We start from the raw sequence: 24379 nt of genomic DNA, 5'->3' as shown, positions 1-24379 counted from the left end.
CGGGCTTCAATGCAGTCTCTTTTTTTCTCACATTATGTTCTATTATCACCATCAGTTAAGAACATGCAAAATGTCTTGCGTGCAGGGACTGACATTTTTAATAACGGCATTAATTTTAAACAAAAATATTTCTGTAGCATTTCAATTGAGCGAAAGTTAGGTTATAATGATGTTCCTGTTATTTTCACTGTAATGTTTTCAGCATAAAAGACCGCTCTTTTTTCATTATACTGATGAAAATCAATCAAACTGTATTTATTTTACTAACGCGATCCGTGAGGTTAGTTTGAATGATTTCCAGAAATTTCGAGTTCATATGAGTTTACCTTTGATAACTGTTATCTCCTGTGCATGCTAAGGACAACAGTCGACAAAAGTCAATAAAGCCATGACAATTATTTATTTGGCTCTCCTCTAAACATTAATTCATGATAAGGCAAAGCCATTCAAATTTTAATTTAAATTAAAGTCGCTTCGCTCTGTTATTCTAAAAAGGAAATAAGTTTCTGTCGTCCTTCGGTCGACCACTGATCTAAGAGCTTTTCCCGTCACCTCTAGAGTTAAACAATAGAACGAAATCAATTAATATTTCACTAACTTAATTTCTTTAGAGTTGGGATGGAAACTTATCATACTAAGCAGGTGTTCGGAAATTGTCTTTTCCGATGATATTTATTTTCCACCAAAAGTTCATTTACCCTGACAGTTTGGCAGGGTTCTTCGTTTAGTTGTTTTATAAGGTAAAGTACATCTCCCAAACATCCTGGGAGTCGAAAGTTTAATTGTTATATTTGCCCCAAGATCGAAGTACAATTCTTGCAAATGTCAAGAACCGCCAAGGTAGGAGATTGCATGTTGTGAAACTGTTGTTATTGTCAAAACACTTTATATTACATCCAAAATTCGAAGAAGTCTTATTTGGACATTTGCACATATGCAAAAGGCGTTAGTCATTTGCAATATTACAAGGTTCACCGCAAATCCAATTGTGGGTTATATTTAGGGTGGCGGAACTGGGTCGTTACGGTTTTGCGAGGAAAATCAGATGTTGGAAATTTTGTTCCATTATCCGTTTCTATATTTTCGGACGGATTATATTCAGTGAACTTTTAATATTAATTCACTCGTTTTTATTAAATGACAGAGCTATGAAACGGTTTCCAAGAAAAAAGGAGATTTATTTTCGAAGCTGTGGCTATATTTTTCTTAGAAACAATTTAACAAAAGATTTATATGAATGAAAAATTTTTCCTGCAAAGAAAAGAAAAGAAAAGCGATGAAAAATAATTTTGTTTGGTCATCATGCACTGTTCATTCATTGCAATGTTCCCAGTTACTGCTATTTTTCACAGAATCACAACTCAGCAAAAGAGAAAATATTCACAAGAGTTTTGCGCAACCTTAGAACATCCTCTCGTTAAGGTACAATTGTTTATTTTCAGTCACGGTTACACCTAAAATGTACCTACAAAACGGTATCTAAAATGTACCTGCAACACTCCAGATGACCATCGTACTGAAAAATAAAGCTGTATTAAATCATCTAACGGTTAACCTAAAACCGTTGAAAACAGCTAAAACAACCGGTCAGCCAATATATTCTTTGAAAAACTCTCCATCTGGTGAACTGAACATCACTGAAAAGTACAGATGGTATGTAAATGGTGTGAGACAAGTAATAGCAAGTAAAAAAGAAATAATTTTGAACAGTTACTGTAGTTTTAGAGACACCCACCTATGAAACCTTCAGAACCGTACGGCGTCAATTGCTTTTGGAAATTTTCACAAGAGTGGCAGAAATTAAATAAATTGAATGCTTTAAACACAAAAATAAACTTGATCAATTACTTTTACTCATTTTCACGGCATAATTCAAATTCAGTTATATTAAATGCTTTGATCTAGACAACAGTTGAACACATTTACCCTTAATTGAGAAGAAACCGCGTCGGAATACTTAAGCGTTTGCAGAAGAGGTTGCTCTGAGCTTGTTCAGCTATTCCTTCTCGACTAATGTCATTAGATTTTCTTTAATGTTCTTTGTTGTAACTCACGATTCCAATTCATATCTTCAGAGAGGCACTATAAACATAGAGGAGATAATCTTGTCCTAGATGGTTACGTAACATCAATTTAGATCATAAATAATTCATCAAGGGAAAACAAAATAAATCGGTTTGACCTAAACGGTTCCAGCCTTACTTGAAGCTTTCACTGCTGATTACTAAAAAATGAGTTCGGTGATCCCCATGTTTTACCGATCTCGAATTGCAATAACCTTGCCAAGATGAAGCTTTTCCCAAACAATGTGGGAGCGAATTTAGAACCACTTTAATTTTTCAAAAACATTAAGGTAATTGTCAGGTTGTTGCCGACTCCTCACTGCAAACAGCTGTAAATTGGTACCACATTCCCAGTTGGAGCCCTCCGGCGCTCCCAAATATTTGAGGAAGGGTCGCCGAGAAGAAGATTCTCGGTCGTTTCAGCGAAGAGAGGAATAAAAAGATAAAAACAACATATATATATACATGTAAGCCAATGCATAATCTGCATAACTCTCCTACGGACTATGGATACACCATGACTTCAATTCTAGCGAAAGAGAGGGCGCTTGCGCTTGATACATGACTTCGGTGAAATTATTCATCAAGGGTTCGTATTTATCAAACTATAAGCGAAAGACTGCGTTTCATCACATCACCAAACAAAAATACGACGCGTAACGCTAGGGGGCGTCTTATCTCAATCCAAACAAAAGGGTAACGAGAGAAATACAATCCCCAACATATACGCTGCTTTAGATCCCATTATTAACCCCCCGTCAGGATTATGATTTCTATTGTTTACATTTATGAAATTTTAATGAGTTTGAGAACTCGTTTCGTTATAAACACCAAGGCCCCATCCAAACTACAACGGGAGAAATTTGAAAACGCAGCTAAGGGTTAGGCCTGCCGTCCAAACTAATAGGTCACGACAACGTTCTTCAAACTAGAGGAATTTCAAGTGAAACGCCGGCTTTGCGCTTTTGTGTGGACAAAAATCATTTTGAAAACAGAGCTTTTCTCAAACGATGACATCATGGTAATCATGTGATTTTTCTATCCGGGTTTTCCTCAAACATAAATCCAAAATGGCCAGTTATTGTTGAGTTTTCAAATTTCTCCGGCGTAGTTTGGACGAAGCCTATAGCAAAGGAATAATGACAGCAAGAAAATAACCAAAGATAGGAATTCAAGTCTTAATTATTGAAATTTATTTTAAACAATTTGCTTATTTCTTCATTTGCTTTTTGTTTTTCCTAGATTCAAATAAACTGTAGTAATCATCTTAGCAGTTCATCTTGGGATTTTAACGATACCACATCTAACAGGTCCGTAATGCGTGCTGATTCGTCTTTACCACAGACGCACATTTCTGTGTTCATTTGTTTGGGACTGCTTGGAGCCGCAATCGTGTGTGCAAACTCCGTGGTCATCTTTCTGTACAGACGAAAGGCATTTTTAAAAACGAAAACAAACCTTTGTCTAGCCTGTTTGGCATTGTCAGACATGCTGGCTGGTGCTATTACTGTTCCTATGGTTATATCGTGTAATCTGGCAGAGGTAGATATGGCTACCAAGCAGCATATATGCACCGCTATGGACTTGTCTTCCAGATTTATTTCAATATCAACCGTGCTGCACCTGTTGTTAGTAACTGCGGAGAGATATTTCATGATAATTCACGCAATGCATTATCCGTACATCGTTACAAAGTTTCGATTGAAAACTGTCCTGCTGTTTATCTGGTGTTCCTCGCTGGCAACCTCGCTCATTCAACTGGTGTGGATTCCTTTTGATGGCCCGACCACAGATGAAGTCCTCAAAAAAGACACCATATACAGTTTGACTGTCTTTTTTGGAATTGTGGTTCCGAGTTTACTTATTATGGCAGTTGCTTTAACTTCTATCTTCCGAGTTCTTAGAAGGCAAATCCAAAATATAAAGAGAGGTAACAGTTATAAAACAAGGGCTTACCAAAGCAGACCGATACCTCTGGAGGGCAAGGCTATAATTGTGTTCGGCTCGATGATTTTAACTTTTATAGCATGCTGGTTTTCATATTTTCTTGACGGGCTAATGCAGGATTTAGACCTGGAAGCTCCCTATCTACCCAACTGGGCTCGCGTAGTTCTCATGTTCCTGCGATTTGGCTCGTCGGTTTTAAATCCGATACTATACACTTTCTTTAAAGAGGATTTCAAGAGAGCTGTACTAGTGTCGTTTGTAGGAGCACAACGCTCTACCCGTTGGACCACGTACGATGCTACACCAGTTTGAGATGCCAGTTGCAGTCAGTGCTAAGTTCAAAATATGGATCATTCTTTATAAATCCGCTAAGACCAGAGTAGCAATTGCGTTTCTTAGTTCACAATTAAAAATTAGTTGAATTCTAGGGCCTCTTGAATACAATCAGTGCTAAGCTCAAAATATGCATTATTCTTCATAAATCCGTTAAGACCAAAGTAGCAATTTTAAACTTGTATTTCTTAGTTGACAATTAACAATCAGTCGAATGCCAGAGCCTCTTGAAAGCAGTCAGTGCTAAGCTCGCAATATGCATTACTCTTCATGATTCCGCTAAGGTTGTATTTCTTCGTTAACAATTACAATCAGTTGAATGCTAGGGCCTCTTGAAATTTAAAAGTTTTACATTAACTTTTATAACGTCAAGGCCGTTTCTAGTATGAGGCAAATTGGGGTACTTTTCGTTTTTGTTGTATTTCTTTGTAAAACACTGCTGAATATCTAGGAAGAGAATGTAATTATGGACATTGCCTCAGTTATCTTTCTGGTTACGACCATGATTGTATTGCATAAGTTGATTTTTTCAGACACTTAGAGTTGGAATGCACTCTTATTGTTCATTGGGCAAGAAAAGTTTCATTGCAAAACTGAGAAAGAGGGATTTTTGCAAAAAAAAGATGAGAAGGCGCTGATTAGTTGGCAAGCGAACTTGTTGGTTCACTCAGCCTTTATAACACCTAGACATAATGACAACATTTTCAATTTGTTCATTACAGTAAAGATTGACCGAAAGTACTTAAAACTACTTAAAAGAAAAAATGCTGACAAATGTGCTTTATTCTCAAAGTATAATGTGACGAATCTTTCCTTTCAGTGACTTCCAAAAAGTTTTAAGGATTAATTGCTAAGAGTTTTGGCGACCAATCTTCCTGCCTAAAGGATAATTTTTCTCAACTAAACATTTTAAGATCGATTCTAAGAGTTTCCACGTGTGTTTTACTCTACTGATTAACATCTTTATTATCGTGAGAGCAGCTGTGTTATTTGAGGAAAAATATCAGAGTCCATAAGTTTTAAGAGCTTTGTTCAATTAGCGAGAGTCGAATGCAGCTCAAAGCTGTATGAACAAAAATCTTTGGAACTCTTTCAGATTGCACTCGTCTTGTGTAAATTCAGATTTCGCTGTTCAAACAACGCGGCCGAAGACAATTGGTGAAGAAATCACCCCATCTTTCTTTTTTTTTTGAATCATTACAAGTAAATAAGATCAAAAATCAATCTTCAAACAAACAATAACGCATATTTAATTCAACAACTTTACATTGAATACGTTTCTCAAGAACAGACACAGTGGCTGGGAGGACAATAACCCGGGGGGGGGTACTTTGGGAATTTCTGGGTGGGGATGTGCCGCTGGGTGGGGATCCTGGAACCCTTAGCCTATACCAGAGCTAGTTCAGCTGAATTTTGCTACCCTATACTAGAGTAAACTCCCCAAATCCCCCCATCTATCGACACTGTTGAGGCTGATTTGCGTAAATTTAAACGTGCTGATTTGATTTTTTTGATATTTTTGAGTGGCAATTCCTGGTTTCCTTAGTCTAGATAAAATCTTCAACCAACTAGTCAGTTTTGTGAAAAATTATACCCTATTCTAGACCCAAACGCTCTGATTTATATACCCTATCCTAGAGTAAACTGCTTGAAAACCATACCCTTCACAGCGGCACATACCTATATAGCCCATATATGGCAGTTCCCCCCCACCTCCCGCCGGGACAATAACCCATTGCACAGTTGGTACGACACCATTCATCTATAAGAGGGTTCCCGGCCCAGTCTGCTGTGGCTTTGCACTCTCTGAGAGGAGGTTTCGGTGTGGGTAGTGCTGTAGCTGGTCTTTGTGTAGTGCCTACCACTGTTGCTATGGGTGTCTCTGTGGTGGGCTCCTCCGTGGAGGTAGCTGGACCTCCCGCTGATAAGATTCTAATCTCTGCGCAGTTCACGAAAGTCTCTTGCTTCTTCGCCAAGCCATTTCCGCAAACGCCCTCGTCATTACAGCCCCAGTTGTTGCCCGCTATCCACCACCATTGCATCACGCAGTGATCACACGTCAGACCTTTTGGAAGCTTGAGCTTAATCTTGAACATTCCATTTGTTGACGAGTGAAGCGGCCATGTGTTGGAAACATTAGGCTGTAACAGAACGTGATTCAGTTGTTCTTGAGTGATGGAAGGCTTCTCGAGCTTGCCCACGCTGAACCGAAAGAACCCTTCATGATTTGGAGTGATCTGAACGCTGACTTCGATCTCCTGTCCCTCTGTGTACGTCTTGGTGATGAAACCGTCCGCGTACTTGCCAGGGTAGACGTACAATGGGTCCTTACGATGATAAGCGTCTCCACACACGCCGCATTTTCCATTGTTCTGACTACACTGGACGTGAAACCCTCCGCAGTTCAACTTGTTATCCGTGAACTGTTTCGGACGATTGGGAAAAACTCTCCATGCGGAGTTTCTGCTGGCGGGTTCCGCCAACTAACCATGACCGAGTACAAAGGCAATCAAGCTCGTAACCACGGCAAGACCAAGGATTTCTTTGGCAGCCATTTCTTCCAGGCCGATCTTTGATGCAAAATACTAAAGAGTGAAAATCCAATCCAAGTTCATGCAGTGTTAAAGGGGTTGATGCATTGCGCGCGCAAAGGATTATCACCTTCTATGTATCGCCTTTTGATCTGCAGTGCGAAACTATCTTGAGATTATTGACTTGCATTTATAGCTTATTGTTAAAGCATTTTCCTTTATAATATTTTCCTGCCTCAGTCTTAAAAGTAATGGTCTCAGGAAAAAAATCCTGCTCATAACGAAGTAATAAACCAAAGCAGCTGAAAAGGGAAGAAAAAAAATCCAGTTGCGTAAAGCTGTGTTGTGCGAGGAAAAATATCGGAGATCATAACTTCTAAGAGCTTTGTTCAAGTCTAGAGGGCAGAATGCGGCTCAAAGCTGTGTAAACAAAATATTTTGGACTCTTTGAGATTACACTCGCCTTGTGTAAATTCAAGTTGCGCTGTTCAAACAACGCCCTTTACCAATTTTTAAACGTCATGGCTTTAGTTATAAGGAAAGAAATTAAACACAAATAGGCATTATATATTAACAACAGGCTTTTTTGCCAGTCATGAGCTGCAATGGAGCTGTTACATACATACCATAAAGTTGCGAATTGGCAACCTTTTCTTGAAGCTCCCCTCTGAGGGGACGCTGCTTTCGCAGGCAGGCCGTCCATCTAATGAACATAGAAGCGTTTTGAATGAAACTTCGCGAAATTAGTCAGTCTCTTTTATATAGAAGGATCACTGAAAAGGAAAGAAATCGTATATGTTTTTTCAGTTGCCAAATTGAATTGAAGTTTGTGCTTGAATAAAAAAGACAGTGATTGTTTCAATCTATAAGAAAATAATTCATAATAAGTTTAAAAGGGATAACTTATTATTTCAGGGCTATATAAAAAATGCCGTACATTTGACGCTAAAATATGCTCGGAGATTTGTCCGCGGCCACGTCTTAAAACAGTCAGTTACCCCCTGGCACCAAGGTAGACTCTCTAGAGAGGTTCACTGACATGTAAAAATTTGTAAATTTTGTTTTGACATATTCTCGCTATGCTAGAAATAACAATTTTCCGAGTCTCTCGCTGCATCTCAAAAGCCTGTAAGACTAACGAAGAGAGGGAAGGAGGAAAGGAACGAAAAAGGACATACCCCCATCCTTACATAAAGGCAACAATTTTCTGTCCCTCCTTCTTCTCCTACAAAATATACGAAGAGTTGGTTTTGTTCCATGACTTAAATATCAACTAAAACCTGAAACAAAGGGAAAGTGAGATACTAGACAAAGTATATAGCAGTGACAGTTACAATAAGCAAAAATATCATTACGCCAAAATCAGCATGAACTCGGAGCCGGACGAGATTGAATACAGACTCAATCTTGCTTTTTTCATCATCACAGTGTCTTGAAAAGATTTCAGTAGAAAATGAAAGATGAAGCCCTGATCGGGAAATCTGATAACTGGTTACGTCATTGTTAAATTAAAGGAGGTTCGCTTTTAAATAGCGCAGGCTTGTGTAGATTGGATCATTTTGATTTTGGACTTCTCGAAGAACACAGAGAGTTAAATCCATTGAAGAAGTTAACTCCTCTTTTTACGGTTGAGAGAGGAACTGATTACTTTATTACAAGTGAGCCGAATCTTACTGGACCTTCCAAAGGTAGGTGTAGGCTGTCTATAATGTTCTCTGATAATAAAGTGTGTTCACGTGACGTCATCAAATTCTCAAATCCAAAACTAAAGAGCACCTGAAGGTTTTATCCTCATCAGGCATAAGAGGAACAAAATTTATACCTGTTTACAACTTTCCAGTTCAATAGCGTCCTTCGTTTGGAAACCAGCGCATTTTGAATTTCGGAGTTATGGCTGTGCGTGACATAAACCCAAGATCGCGTTTGTCGAAAACTATACACTTATCTTGTGATTTTTAGTCATTTTAGGAGTTAAAGTATTAAGAAAAGTGCTTGTGTAAATGGTTTCTGGTTCGGTTCAGATAATCAGTTGTCTAGATAGCCAAAGTAAGTTCCAGATGTTTACACTATTTTCCGGACGCCATATTGGAGGACTAAGGAGGTCCTCCAACATGGCGACTCCATACTAGGCTCTATAATTTTGTGCGGAACATTTCGACGAATATCTCAACTTTGGGACAACGCACACAAAACTTGGAGAACTGTCTTCTTTATTTATCGTCTATAATGTCACATTTTCTTGACTTCATCCACTGAATGGTTTTTGATTTTATTTTTTATTGCATGACAATGCACACACTCTATTAGTAATCTGTGTAGCTGCTGCTGTTGAATATCTTTATATTCATTCTTATACCTAGCTTGCACTCTCCTTTTGTAAATCTAGATAGCCTAGGGGTTCAAATTTTTTTCTTTCTGTGAAACTGGTTTAAGCGTTGGCCAAAGATGTTATGAATATACCGATGTGATTTTTTTCGTTATTTTGCAGACAAAGTTCCAGTCCCAAACTGACGCCTTGACAATTGTTTTCTTCCCACACGACAAATACTTCTTAGTGAACTGAAACATCTTGATAATGTCAGTGTGACATCGGAAGCTTATGTTCAACAAACAATTGTGAATTAGCTCGTACAATAAATTAATTAGCATTTCACTTTCTGAAAGCGAAGGATTATGTTAATACGCGCAATGTGCTCACGCTTGTATGTTAGGCTTTTCTGTTGACTTTAGTGTTACGCCAAATAACTTCTCCAACAACGAGTCAACTCGGCCGAATATATATATATATATAAAAAATGGTTCTCAGTACTTCAGTTGTAATTTTTAACTCATCACTCCATTGCCATGTGAGACTGACATTCCAGTGTAAATTGAAGTTGACGATCGCGAATCCGTCATTGTTCAAAAGTACCATTTAACCTAACGTACATTTATTTGAATTTAGGTTTGATTTTGACTTTTGGTACAAATAAAAGATTGCCGCTTCCGCCTTAGTAACTTCATGTTGTGAAAAAGATAATACGCCGAGACAACAGCGTATTTTATAACTAATAATATACATGAAAAAATTACTCTATTCTGATTGGCTGAGAGCAGTGCAGTTCAATTGTAAAGGCTGGTTTTCACTAGAACATAAGCACAAGCACAAGCATAAGCATAAGCACAAGTGAAAACAGGCGCGACATAAACATAAGCAGAAGCAGAAACATAAGAAGAACGAACGCACTTATTTCTCTTGCGCAGTTTTCACTAGTAACGTGCTCGACATAACCACAAGCATATGCTTATGTCGAGCGCGTTACTAGTGAAAACTGCACAAGACAAATAAGTGGGTTCGTTCTTCTTAATACGCCAGTATTAGTCGCGCGTGCAAAAATGACGCAAGTAACTCGAGGAAGAATGAAAGCAACTTCACCACTTGAATCGCGTTAAACCACTTCGGTATACGCAGCGATGGTTTCAAACCGCTTTCAAACATGTTTTTAACTTAGGACCAATAAAATATGACAAAAAAGGTCGATAAACAACCGGTAAAAGAGTTCTAATTTACTCTTGCATTTTGGCACGCGATACGTGGCGTCACATGAGCGCGCGCTTAAATAAAAGGCATGCGCAGTTCAATTCTCGTCCAAGGTCGTAAAAGTTAGACTTTGATCCAAGATTGCTTGAAAACCTACCGCACAATCCATGATGAAATTTCCACAGTTGATTTGCAGGCGTAAACCGCGTTTAGAGCCAAAATTATATTTAAAAAAACAATCTGTGAGAGATTTTGAGCTAATTTTGAAAAAGGCAAATTTCACATTTTCTTAGTTTGCGAAATGTCTGTCTAACAGATTTTAATCTTCATTTCCATGAATGTTTAACCACAGCCAATTTCTAGTTCCTGAAATTTTGAGGTGGGGTCATACGGGTAGATTTTGAGAAAAACGTCATTAGATCTACTTGTGCCCAGTCTCTCCTTAGGTCGTTCATTTTGGCCATTTATTTATGTTTAAATTGTTCAAATTTCACGTATATCATGGCAAATAACTTAAGCAAAGAGTAAATAGAGGAAGGAAAAGCAACTTGGAAAATTTTCCAAAAGAATTAAAAGTTGTGCTCTTATACTCCACCAAAACTGTAGTAAGCCACCTTAATTGATATGTTAACTAAAATTGAAAACTGATACTGAAGGGGGATTGCCGGACTCGTCTTTTAGCTCTAAGCACTGAGAACTAAAATTAAGGGTGTTTTTGACGCGTTATGCTGTTATATTTTAAGTTTTTACGTCACAAAAGTGACCATAACGTGTTGACCAATGATTATTTATTTGGTTGATACCATAATTATGGCATCAAAAGAGCGATGACATCCTTTGACAAAAAAAAGAAGTTATAAAATTCTCGATCTTGTTCAAACTGAATAGAACTGTACCTCTGGTAACTTGAAAATTCTCATGTCATTGCTTACCATGAAAATGTGTGCCTGCCATGTCAAATCAGCCGTGACAATCTCATGCCCGGGCTTTCTTACTCGGAGGCAATCCACGTACACGTGCTTAGGTTTGGTTTTTATTTTTTGTTTTGTGACGTGTCCATTCTTTCTTCCTTAAATAACTGTCGACTTCTTCCATTACAACGTTAACCGCGCTTTGCACGGGTGGGAATTGTCGTACGTGCTTAGATGGTTCGCAAATGTGGCCGACAATTTGGGGTGCCATGCCGATTTTTAGTGGCTTTTTAAATCATATAGGAATCTAGAACGTACGATCTACGGCAAATAAAAGCCCATGGGGTTATCATGATTGCCTTTGAAAACAAAATAAAACGAAGAAGTTACAAATTGTGATTGCCAGCTACTTTATCCATGAGGTTACGCTTCGTGAATTAACAGCCACTTGGAAAATGTTATGACACGACAATGTTGTCAACAAGAGAACAGCCGATTTCGATTTGTTAATGAGTACGTAGGCCGAACTTTCTTCCCTAAATTGGGATAAACTTTAAGATTAGGCTCCTTCCACCCTCGGCACCGCAGAGATTTTAATTTGTCAGACTGATGTTTTTGTTCACACATAGGAGGGAGGGTGGAGGAGCATTCTTCGAATACTTTGATGGACTATAACTACGGAGTTTTAATCTGAATTGTAAGTTACATTGACATTTTGTTATTTTAGTCTTTTTGTTCTCCCTCCTTTCTTGCTGCTACCTGAAAGGAAGTTTTTCTAGAAGGAGGTGTTCCATAAACTTTGAAAGCAGCTTCTTCATATTGCTTTAGATACAGCTCTGATTTTTCACCGACGATATTTTTCTAGAATTTCATCCGTCAGATGTCGAAATCTGAGTTTCCTTTCCCTGTTTTCCTCCTTGCCACGTTTTGGTGGTTTAATCAGTTTCTTTGTAGGGCTTGACTTTTCCTGTTCACTTGAAGAATTCGCATCCATGTTTGACCTGAATAAAAACGGAACAAATGAACACAAACCAGATATCAAGAATAGGTCAGGAAAAATATTTTGTGATACAAAAATCTCACAAGTACACGTATCAGGAGAAGGGAATGTGAACCAAAGGATTCCAATTAGATTCCAAACATTTACATCAACTGGACGTTTCAAAAAATTGAAGATTTCCGATTGTTTCAACGTTTCGTTCATTTTATTCAAATCCTTCGATCATATTTTTTCACTTTTTGAATGGAATTCCCTTCAAAAAGAGCTACTTGAGGAAGATTTCTCCTTTATGTACTCTTAGACAATTCTAGCAAGGTAGGTAGTTACTGCAGGTCGCTCTCATTCACCTTATAGAGTGAGATATTTTGTAAAAATCACACTCGGTTTTTCTGGTCAAATAAATTAAATGCCTCGGGTGGAAGGCCCAGTAGACCACTTGGGACTCTACCCACCGGTTCCTAAGTATTTACTACTGAAGAACTCCACTCTCTACACCTGCCCATCACAAAACACTGTTTTCCGAATTAATCTTACACTGTTATTTGTCTAACTGGATTACTCTTCTCTGGTAAACCAAACCTCTATACTCCGTCTAATCAAAAGCTTGATCACGGCGACAGATATACTGCTTAGTACATGTCATTTACGATATCAAGAGGTTACTTTCTACCGAAGATAAACGAGTATACCTTAATTTGTCCTTTCTATTGAGCTGACTTCAATATCGGCCTGATTGCTTTTAACTGTGGTCAACACTCATTGCGATCGTTGCTTTAAAACACCGTTTGTTTTGAATAACATTCTTCATCGGCTCCTTAGAAGCTTTCTTGAACAGCACTCCATGTTTTCGAGTATTTCCATATAAGTCCTTAGGTAACTGTGGTACTTTCAATTTCCAAGTGCTGTCGCAAACATCGGAGTACTTCCAAGGAGGCCGCCATGTGTTTGATATAATCAAAGTAGAAAGTCAATGGTGCTGACGACAGCGTCAAATCTGGACCACACCCAAATTTTACATACGAATTTGTTGGTATGTTCTTGGTAAGTTTTCAGTTTATTGCCTTTCAAATTATTCTTAATCTCTCAAACCGTCATGGTTATATCGCCCATAAAAATAAATATTACACAAAATTATCCTGAGGATTACGATTAGCTCTTTTTTTTGGTGTTGAATATTAAAAACAAAGTAGAGGGTCAATGTTGCTGACGTCAACATCAATTCTGGACCACACCCAGATGAATAATTTTTTTTCATTCCACACCTGTGAATTAGTTGGTATGTTATTGTTTTCAGTTTACTGCCTTTCAAATTTTAATACATCTTTCAAACCGTCAATGTTAGGCCCAGTTACTTTCAGTTTAACCGTTGCAACAAAAGTAAATCTTTGAAAAAAATGTAGTGAGAATTCCGAATGGCATATCTTCCACACAGGCATATCTTTCTTTTGAGAGGTATGTTTTTCAAATTTTATATTTTTGTTTTTAATGAAACACTTTAAACTTTATTACAGTAACGTTTTAAAACATTTCTAGCCCTCTTTACCCATATCGACTATTTTTTGGGCAACTTATGTGATTTTTGTTAATCATAAAATCCAAGTTGGCAAATGCAAGATGGCAGCTGATCGGAAATAGTGACGTCGTTTCTACGTGATATGATATCTTTTTTCCATGCTATGGTTCTGAAAGGAAACATTTTTGGAAGTGTCATAAGTCACAGAAGGTTCATTGCCTTGGGCTTAATGTTCTCTCATTTACAGGTCGAGGGCCCCTGATGCACCCCAATCTAAGCAGATAAAAAATCCCCAACTTCAATATTATTTTGCTTAGTTAATCTCATACCGCCATACTAGCCATAATTCTTGCGAATAGTTACATTGAGAAATTACATATTCAAGAGAGTGTTCAAATTCATGCCAGAATATCATAATATGGAAGTTTGGTTTTAAAAGCCTATGGAATCGTTTCTGTACCGATAGATTCTTTAACTCTCCAAGAAATTAAATCCAAGCAAGACCAGATGGAAGGAAATAAACACAGTAGAGTTATATTCTCGTAGTGTTTACAACGAAAATGCGATGTTTTAAAACGGTTAACTGTAAAAAAACTACGATAAAATCTTTCTTAACAACATATAAAGAAACTAATATTAAAAACGGTGACGTTTCGACGGTTAGCAAACGTTATTCTCAATTCAAAATCAGAGTTGTTTTACTTAGTGTATTTATACAATTTTTTTCTCTCGTTTTGATTACAATCCTCCACCCTACCGCTATCTAGATTTGTTCTCAGTAGCCCCGAGTTCAACTCCTCGACCGCGTTGTGTAAATAGCCAACTGGTCAGTCTCCCACCAGTTGGGATTCTTAATAGTTTATTTTACATTTGAAATATTTGTTTATTTCTTCAGTGTCCCCAATTACCACATTGAATAGTGCTAAATACATTTGACACTTAAATAAAGTTATTATTATCATTATTTATTTTTATTATTGATAATGACGGTGGCTAAACGTCGAAACGTCCTAATTTTTTACTATAATTTTCTTAACGTGACTCAAAACAGTTTCGAGCACTTAGATTTTGATGGGTCATTATAACCACTCTTTATCACTTGATGCTACAATCATGGTATCAAAAAAACTGCCCAATCATTAGTGAACATGTCCCTATCATATTCGTGGGACAATGGGTTACCATAGCAGCAGTTTCACTTGTTAAAAACACACTTAATTACAGCTTTAGGGGCTTATAATTCAAAAACGTCACGGTGAAATTTTTTTATATTATCAAATTTTAATAAGCATGATAGGACGCAACTTTTGGCTAAGATTAAAAAATCCTGTACATAGGGTTCAGAGTCACCTTAAAGTTTTGAAAATTTAAGCCCCTAAAGCTGTAATTAAGGGTGTTTTTAGCAGGTCATACTGTTGCTATGGTAACCTATGGTGCCACGAAAATGATAAGAACGTGTTCACCAATGATTGGACAGTTTTTTGATACTATGGTTGTAGCATCAAGTGATAAAGAATGGTTAAAATGACCCATCAAAATCTAACTGCCGGAAACTGTTTTGAGCCACCTTAACTTCTTGTTCAGAAATATTTTATCGCAGTTTTATGTTGTGTCTGCATTGCAGACACAACATTAGATAAACCCATTAAAAAGTACATCCAGGAACAGCAGAAAAAAACTACATCGATCATCAAGTCATCATCGCATGACTTAAGTTACGACTAAAGACTGAAACAAAGGGAAAGCAGTATATGAGACAAAGTATAGTAATGACAGCTATAATAAGCGAAAATAGCACTAAGCCAAAATTAAATCAACTCAAACACAAACTCAGTGTCGAGATTACATACAGACTCGAGGACTTTGATTTAAGCTGTAGCCACTGGCACAGCTGGAAATGCCAAAAACCTTTCTTAACTAAACCTTAAATTTACTTGTTTTATCGTCACAGTGTCGTGAAAATATTTCAGTAGAAAATGAAAGATGAAGCCCTGATCAGGAAATCTGATGACTTGTTACGTCATTGTTAATTTTGAAGGAGGTTCGCATTTAAATAAAGCAGACGAATGCGGTTTGATCATTTTGATTTGGAATGTTTGGAGAACGCATAAAGTTAACGAAGCAGAAAGTCGAACCCTAGATTAATTTGATCGAAAGTAAGTAATCGGAGAAATTAAGGTCTCTTCTCGCAACTAGCTGAGCGAGGTACTGAATAATCATTTGGTTAGAAGTAAGTTGAATCTCGCTGGAACTTCCAAAGGTAGGTGCTTTAATATTCTGTCTATAATGTTCTCTGATAACTGATAATCTCTGAAGCTGTTGCTGTTTATTATTTGTATCTATTCTTATACCGGACCACTTTGCGTGGATGCATATCAGGCATATCATATAAATCTAAGTAACTCCAGGGATATAGACTTTTTTCTTCTGTAAAACTTGGCAAAGATGATCGATGTAGTTTTTTTCTGCTGTTCCTGGATGTACTTTTTAATGGGCTTATCTAAAGCGATAAACCTGTTCGAACTTTCCGCCATTGTCTGTGGTTTATAGCTCATTTGCAAGAAAACTGGAGTTGACTTGTGGAAACTCCGACAAACTTCTGTGAATGAAGAAGATTGAAGAGGCGCCAACAACAAAGTGAACGCGTTGCGAACTGACTGATTCATTTTGACAGCTGATTTCTGATTGGATGAAACGCTTTTCCCACGTGTGAGAAAGTCGTTTCGCGATTGTGATTGGATGAAGAAATTTCCGTATGAGTTTTTTATGCGATCGATCCTATGCGAAAATCTCAGTAAGTATGAAATAAATTAGTTTATGGGTACCTTTTAGGTTTCACAATTAGAAACTTTCGCCTAACACAGAAAATACGTTTTTTTGAGTTTAGTAGCGATTTCTGTTGAAGAAGATGATCTTACTTAAATAAAAATACAATTTAACTATTGACAATTACTGAGCCTAGTAACGAGACAAACTTAATTGCACTCTCTGAATTTTTGAAGGGAGAATGATCAATCAGATCCTGAAAATGATTTAAATGTGTCGCTATTTGGAGAAATAATAATTCAAAACCATTAGTTACTAATGCGAACTCAATACCTGAAGCGATCTCATTTAATTTACCGATGAACAGCAAAAGACGGACGAAAGGTTTCAAAATCGATAGCATACTGAGCCGTAGCTGGAACCGAAACCCTATTTCATGTGACTTCAATCAAACTCAAAATTCTGTGGGGAGGGTTCAGAGACACCTTAAATTTTCGAAAACTTAAGGTGCCTCTAAACCCTTTCCAGAGAATCTTACATCTTGCCATGTTCATCACAGTTCGATAACAAACAGTGGGGTACGTCATGGCCCTAGTTTTTGAGTTATATGCACTTAAAGCTAACATTAAAGGTAATTTTACAAGTTGTATCGTTGCTATGGTAACCTGTTATATAAATTGATGACCGCAACTTGTTTATTTGTTTAATTCTTTGGGGAGGGTTCAGAGACCCCATAAATTTTCGTTAAGGTGGCTCTAAACCCTTTCCACAGAATGTTTTTAAACTTTGAAGGAGGTTGCATCTTGTTATGTTCATCACAATTCGATAACAAACAATGGGGTACGTCACGGGCCTAGTTTTTGAGCTATATGCACTTAAAGTTAAAATTAAAGGTGTTTTAACAAGTTATATTGTTGCTATGGTAACCTGTTCTGTAAATTGATGACCCCAACTTGTTTACCAATGATTGAGCATTTGTGTGACATTATTATTGTAGCATCACTTGATAAACAGTGGTAGTATTCATCTTTCAAGTATAGCTGTTGGAAAAGTGCTGGAAACTGTTCTCCTTAAATGTAGTACACGTTAGGTCGTAAAGAATCGCGATCTCCTTATATGCAGTACACGTCAGGTCGTAAAGAATCGCGATAAATATATTTGCCCTTATAAGGTAGAGTAATTTGCCATCTCAAAATCAGTTTAAGATAATCATAAAACACTGGTCTTACTTAATTTTAATCTCTTTTCTGACAGAAATGCTTGACATGAACAGCATGGACGAGGTTATTCCAGCAGCGTTAATTGCCTTGATTGTCGCCAGTTTCCTGATTAAGACCTCACGAGCATATAAAGCCATCGAGTTATGCAAGGAAGGTCTGTCCATAGTCAGCAGCAGCGAACTCATAAAACAAAACCAATTATATAAACAACTTAACAAGGCGATATATTTGACATTGTTACAAGCATGTTCTCTAACCAATGACTACCCAAATGAGATAAAATACGCCAGAAAAATACTTCACATTTATCAAGAATCTGGTGAAAGGGCTGACGAATGTGGGATGAGTATAAAACTTGGGAAATTGTGTCTCCGTCAAAATAAGAACGAAGAAGCCAACGAACTCTTTGAGAAAGCACTCTTTATCAGCACAGAACTTGGTGACAAAAGTGCAGAAGCTACCTGTTACGGAAACCTTGGGGCGATGTATCAGACAGTTGGAGTATATGACAAGGCAAAACAATATTACAAGAAAGCACTTGCAATGACAAAACAAATTGGTGACAGAAAAGTTGAGGGCTCCTGGTACGAAAGTCTTGGAAATTTGTTTCTATCTGTTAGAGAGTATCAGAACGCTATTGAATATCTGGAGCAAGCACTTGCTATCAGTAAAGAAATTGGTGATATTAAAGGTGAGATCTCATTTTACAGAAACCTTGGAACTGTATTTCAATCAGTTGGAGAATATCAGAAGGCGAAGGAATATCACGAGAATGCACTCTCCATAAGCAAAGAAATTGATGATAGAAAAGGAGAAGGAATTGCTCACGGATATTTAGGAAACTTGCTTTATTTACTTAGAGAGTATCAGGAGGCAATAAAATATCTCGAGAAAGCTCTGGCCATCAGTGTTGAAATTGGTTTTAGAAAAGGAGAAGCATTCTCTCACGGAAACCTTGGAAATGTGTTTGAATCGGTTGGAGAATATCAGCAGGCAAAAGAGAGTTACGAAAAAGCACTCTCCATCTGTAAAGAAATTGGCGACAAACGAGGAGAAGCTTCCTGTTACGGAAACCTTGCAAACGCGTTTCGATCAGTTGGAGAATATCAGAATGCGAAGAAATATTACGAGAGTGCCCTTGCCATAAGAAAAGAAATTGGTGATAGAAAAGGAGAAGGACGTGATTACGGAAATTTAGGAACCTTGCTCTATTTGCTTGGACAGCATCGGGAGGCGAAAGAATATCTTGAGGAAGCTCTTTCCATCAGTAAGGAAATTGGTGATAAAAAAAGAGAAGCTTTCTCTTATGGAAACCTTGGAAATGTGCATCAGTCAGTTCGAGAACATAATACAGCGAAGGAATACTACGAGAGAGCACTTGCTATTAGTAAAGAAATTGGTGATAAAATGGGAGAAGCCTGCTGTTATGGAAACGTTGGAAATGTATTTCGATCAGTTGGAGAATATCAGAAGGCGAAGGAATATTACGAGAATGCTCTTGCCATTAGGAAAGAAATCGGTGACAGGAAAGGAGTTGGAGATGATTACGGAAATCTAGGAGCCATGTATCAGTTAGTTGGAGAGTATCAGAAGGCAAAAGAATATCAAGAGGAAGCTCTTGCCATAAGTAAAGAAATTGGTGACAAATAAGGAGAAGCATACTCTTGCCTAAATCTTGGAACTGTGTTTCGATTAGTCGGAGAACATCAGAAGGGGAAGGAACATTACGAGAATGCACTTGCCATCCAAAAAGAAATTGGTGATAAAATGGGAAAAGCCTGCTGTTATGGAAACGTTGGAAATGTATTTCTATCGGTTGGAGATTATCAGAAGGCGATGGAACATTACGAGGATGCCCTTGCCTTGACAAAAGAAACTGGTGATAGGAAAGGAGAAGCGGATGATTACGAAAACGTTGGAACAGTGTTCCTGTCACTTGGTGACTACGAGAAAGCTCGGGAATATTACGAAAAAGCACTTGTGATCAGTAAAGAAATTGGTGATAGACAAGGAGAAGCCTCAAGATACGGACATCTTGCAACTATTTTTCAAATCCTTGGTTACTATGCTGAGGCGGAGGAACATCATAAGAGAGGACTTGCAATATGCGAACAGATTGGAGACGTTCAAAAACAGTTTCATTTTTTTTGCCGTCTTGCAAGTCTTAAGCTTTCAGAAGGAAAGATTCAGGAAGCGTTGACGTATCTTAGCGCGAGCATTGACAAATGTGAAGACCTACGAGGCTTCCTCGGCGAAAACGATCAATTTAAGATATCTTTCTCTCACGAAAATATTTATCCCTACCATGAACTCAATGCATTACTTTGTTGTACTGGAAAGTTTGAAGAGGCTCTGTACGTTTCTGAGCTCGGGCGGGCAAGAGCTCTCGCAGATTTAATGTCAGCTCGGTATCTCGATAAGAATCTAATATTAGTCAAGCATCAGTCAAGGGTTGCCATTGAAAGTGTCATGGACAGGGAACGAAACTGTACTTGCCTGTATTTCTCCTATTTTTGTGAAGAAATTTTTCTGTGGATTCTCAAAGCAGGCAGAATCGTGCATTTCCGAAGGGTAAATGGGAGAGAGATTCTTGTTGGCGAAGGACTGGTGGAAGATCTGGACGAGTTTTTTGCTAAGGAAAGCTTCAGAGGTTTTGGCATTTCACCTGGGGAAGATTGTGAAGACCAGTTGTTGAAGAACATTCAGCGAGAACCCAAGCCTGGTGAGAAAATTTCACGCACTGGAATGAGAATGATAAAGAAAATGATGAAGTCAAAACGATTCTTTCTCCGTGGTACAAATTGATCATCGCCCCCGTAGTTGACTTAATAGATGACCCTGAAATCATCATTGTTCCTGAACGTTCTTTGTACAACATTCCATTTGCCGCATTACCTGATGACACTGGAAAGTATTTATCGGAGACTTTCCGAATCCGAGTCGTTCCTTCTCTGACGACTCTAAAGCTCATCCAAGACAGCCCAGCAGACTATCACAGTCAGACTGGTGCATTGATTGTAGGAAATCCAGATGTAGGTAGGGTGCGTTACAAGAGACGTCTTAAAAACATTTCGCGACTACCTCACGCAGAAAAGGAAGCAATTATGGTGGGTAGAAAGCTGGGTGTTGAGCCATTGCTCGGAAAACAAGCAACTAAGCAAGCAGTTCTTCAGACCATAAATTCAGTTGGTCTGATACATTTCGCCGCACACGGGTTTGAAGAAGAAGGAGAAATTGCACTTGCCCCGAATGTTGGTACTCGTACCAAAATTCCAAAAGAAGAAGACTACTTATTGACAATGTCTGACATTTCAAAAGTTCGACTGCGTGCTAAACTGGTGGTACTGAGCTGTTGTCACAGTGCTCGTGGACAGGTTAAGGCAGAGGGAGTTGTTGGAATCGCTCGAGCATTTTTAGGATCTGGCGCACGCTCAGTGTTAGTGGCATTGTGGCGTGTACAAGACAGTGCAACAGAGCAGTTCATGAGTCGTTTCTATGAACACCTTGTCAGTGAGGATAGCGCTAGCAAATCTCTTCACGAGGCCATGAAATGGATGCGATGTAACGGTTATTCTAACGTGAGGCAGTGGGCGCCTTTTATGCTGATTGGTGACAATGTGGCATTTAATTTTGGAAAAAAGTAAGTTTAAAAAGAAAGGAAAATTTTCTCTTTATAAAAATTCACTAACAAGCCTATTTGAACGGCAAGAAAGTCTGGGAGGGGGGAGGGAATTTCTTGATTTACCAAAATGAAAGAAGAGATCATTGATTTTATTTAAACTTGGATGAAAATGGTCCAAGCTTGTGAAATCGGAAGCCCCTTTTTTCATCTGGTGTTATGATAATGAGATTCCTGTCAGATATTTATATTCTCGGAACCCTCGAGATGGCTTACTGTTAAGCGAGTGCTTTTGTCGCTTGCATGCAAGGTACAATCTGCATACATACTCTCGCTTCGGGATATCTCTTGATCAATTTTCTCGCCATTATGGGTACCGGGTATATGCAGGTAACACATCACGATAGCACATGAAGAACATGAAATGCATGGTTTTTGGTTTCAGGTTTATAAAAGTGGAATCAAGAGGTCAATTCTGAGAATTTACGAATTTCATCTTTCAATGGCGCTGTCCATTTGGGACACTGAGTTAATACATCAAATTTCAGGAATTCGATTGTCAAGAATGTATATCCCTATAACTGAGGTTGCTTGCCAAGTTTTAGAGAGATTAAACTATAATTTTTTTTCCGGTGGAGCTATGCCAAATGATCCAAGAACCCTTGTCCCTTGACCATATACTGACGGGAGTAGTGTCGATAAGCCTCGGGGTCAGTTAACCCCGAACTTTGATAGCAGGCCTGCTGTTTAATTGTTCCACACGGGTGATAGTTTGAGCCTTCCTCCGTCTACAGTGTGAGACTAAAGTCTGGATATGGTCTCTTTTTTGTGCCGAGATCGAAAGCTGAAAGTGGCCATTTTCGATGTACTAAGATTTTAACTTAGCTCCGAGGCTTGGGGGAATAAAACAAAACAAATCAAATCCAGCTCGAGGGATGAATAATTATAGTTTCTTTTGTTTTATTCACGCAAGCCTCAGAACCAAGTTAGGATTTCGGTATATCGAAAGTCGCTTATTGTTCACATCAGTGAACACCAGGCAGGATGAATTACATCACAGTATATTTCTGTTTCTTTCATTTATTTATTTAGGTTTTTTTTTTTTTTGCAGCCTCAAAGAAGAAGTGACAACTCACAGTGAACTAAGCTGACAAACAGTTGTACTCAATACATTGCTTATTCTTTTTCGCTACCTTTGTATGCGTAAACGTTTAAGAATGCAATCATAAGATATTACACACAAAATTTGGCTAAACACCTCATTTAAGTAAATCAGTCGTGTTCTCAGAGTATACAAGGAACGCATCAATAATCTTGCTAGTATAACTATGCTTCAAGTTGTATATAGAGATCTCAGTAGAAAGCGCACTTGGAAACTTAAATTGATGCCGTTAAGTTGTATTTTGCAACGTATTGTAAATAAGGCATTGGTAAATTTTGTACAAGCGCTGCGTTTGTGTCATTCTGTGTCGTTCTTAGTTACCTCGGATTCTGAAAGCTCTACTCGTGTTTGTGGTTTGCCTTTGCGAGTGCTTTACTAAAACAGCGTATTAACCTATAATAGGGAGGTGGCAAGATACCTAGCGTCAAAAGTGTTCATGTAAAATGGAGCTTGCCAAGTTCTAGACTGATTAAACTATAAATTTCTTTTCAAATGGAACTATACCAAATGATCCGGAGAACCTTGTCCCTTGATCACATACTGACGGGATGAGTGCCGATAAGCCTCGGGGTCAGTTATCCTCCGAACTCTGGTTTCCTTTAAGTAGATAAGTCGTGTTTTCAACAGTATACAAGGAACACAGCAATGACGTTGCTAACATAACAATCCTTCAAGTTGCTATATAGAGATCTTAGTAGAAACGTAATTTGATGCCTTTGTCTTGTATCCTGCAATGTATTGTAACGAAGACTTCGGTAAATTAAAATTTGATATAAGCAGTTACGTTTGTGTCATTTTGTGTTCTTCATAGTTTCCTCGGTGTTTTAAGAGCTTCACGTTTGTGGTTTGCCTGTATGAGTGAGCACCAATAGAAATTTGTATTAGATTTAAAACCATTATAAAGCCTCCCCCTCCCTCCACAAAAAAATAACAAACAAACAACCAAACAAAGGCAATTGCGGTCTCAGTGTGTGTGAGTTGGGAAGGGGGAGGGTATGAAGGTTGGAGCGGTATTATCCATCCAGTTATTTTCCTCGGACGGGCACTATGTGTTTCTCCACGGATGAACACTACCGCGTCACGTGATCAATTTAAACCAATAAGAATCGGGGAAAATTTAGTGGTGAACTATAATCTGTGATAGAAAGTGAGAATCGTAGCGGCGTATCCTTGTTAAAAAATCACAGTCGCTTCTTGTCGTTTTCGAAGTGTCTGTGAAGAAGATTTCGCATGACGGGACGCAAGGGGCTTATACTGTAAGTACCGCAGAGAAATGGTAGGAAATTTTCCCACCATTCCTTACATACTCTCACTAGGGTTCTTCGTCTTACGGCCAGGGAAGGCGTCATAATCTGTTTCAGTGACATGTCGATGATATTAAATAAAAAATACTCCAGAAAGGGCCGATGGAATATGAGACAAGCTTTAAAATGAAGTCACGATGTTAATAGTGCTTTAAAAGTAAATAGTGCGTTCGAGTCATTCCCGACGCTTTCAAATGATGGCGGACTCCACCGACGCCAATAATCTGGAACAAACCAAGGTCATTATATATCGGATCACGTCTAAACACACGTGAAGAAAGACTTGGGCACGAAAAAACGTGAGCGGACAAAACCGGGGAATGCCGATAAATCAAGTAATCCCGCAATGATGAACGAATTACACATCATGAACAACAACAACAACAACAAGCTTTATTACCAAATAAAAAAAAGTTAAACTTTACAATATAAGATATTAATACAAAAAAGAGGTAATGTTTACTCAGGATAACTAAAAAGCTAATCGAGC

The 24379-nt window shown here is 38.1% G+C and overlaps 2 protein-coding genes, 1 long non-coding RNA gene and 1 pseudogene across 3 annotated transcripts; 2 read left to right on the top strand and 2 right to left on the bottom strand.

Moving 5' to 3' along the window:
- Window positions 1-377: 377 nt before the first annotated feature.
- LOC149113939 (uncharacterized) lies at window positions 378-1851 on the bottom strand. Its single transcript, XR_016206368.1, has 3 exons — window positions 1736-1851; window positions 1491-1637; window positions 378-554 (listed from the first exon to the last, which is right to left on the bottom strand). It is a non-coding gene; the product is annotated as an uncharacterized LOC149113939 (long non-coding RNA).
- A 1469-nt stretch (window positions 1852-3320) lies between these two features.
- Window positions 3321-4984, top strand: LOC149113938 (histamine H2 receptor-like). Its single transcript, XM_089286579.1, has one exon. It carries the CDS (start codon window positions 3381-3383, stop codon window positions 4320-4322), a length of 942 nt encoding a protein of 313 aa, XP_089142705.1. The 5' UTR covers window positions 3321-3380; the 3' UTR covers window positions 4323-4984.
- A 536-nt stretch (window positions 4985-5520) lies between these two features.
- Window positions 5521-6898, bottom strand: LOC149113937 (uncharacterized; annotated as a pseudogene).
- A 10908-nt stretch (window positions 6899-17806) lies between these two features.
- On the top strand, window positions 17807-23368 carry LOC149113936 (uncharacterized). The gene is made up of 2 exons (XM_089286578.1): window positions 17807-21444; window positions 22535-23368. The coding sequence occupies exon 1, from the start codon at window positions 17841-17843 to the stop codon at window positions 19452-19454; it is 1614 nt and encodes a 537-aa protein (XP_089142704.1). The 5' UTR covers window positions 17807-17840; the 3' UTR covers window positions 19455-21444; window positions 22535-23368.
- The last annotated feature ends 1011 nt before the right edge of the window (window positions 23369-24379 follow it).

The sequence above is a fragment of the Orbicella faveolata genome, unplaced genomic scaffold (genome assembly GCF_042242905.1).
Source record: "Orbicella faveolata isolate gen_17 unplaced genomic scaffold, um_ofav_v1 contig_14, whole genome shotgun sequence".
Classification (NCBI taxonomy): Eukaryota; Metazoa; Cnidaria; class Anthozoa; order Scleractinia; family Merulinidae; genus Orbicella; species Orbicella faveolata.
The sequence above is the reverse complement of the archived record's forward strand: the minus strand, read 5'-3'. Positions and strand labels throughout refer to the sequence as shown.

Coding starts and splice junctions, on each gene's coding strand:
- LOC149113938 (XM_089286579.1), top strand. CDS start 3,381: ATGCGTGCTGATTCGTCTTTACCACAGACGCACATTTCTGTGTTCATT.
- LOC149113936 (XM_089286578.1), top strand. CDS start 17,841: ATGCTTGACATGAACAGCATGGACGAGGTTATTCCAGCAGCGTTAATT.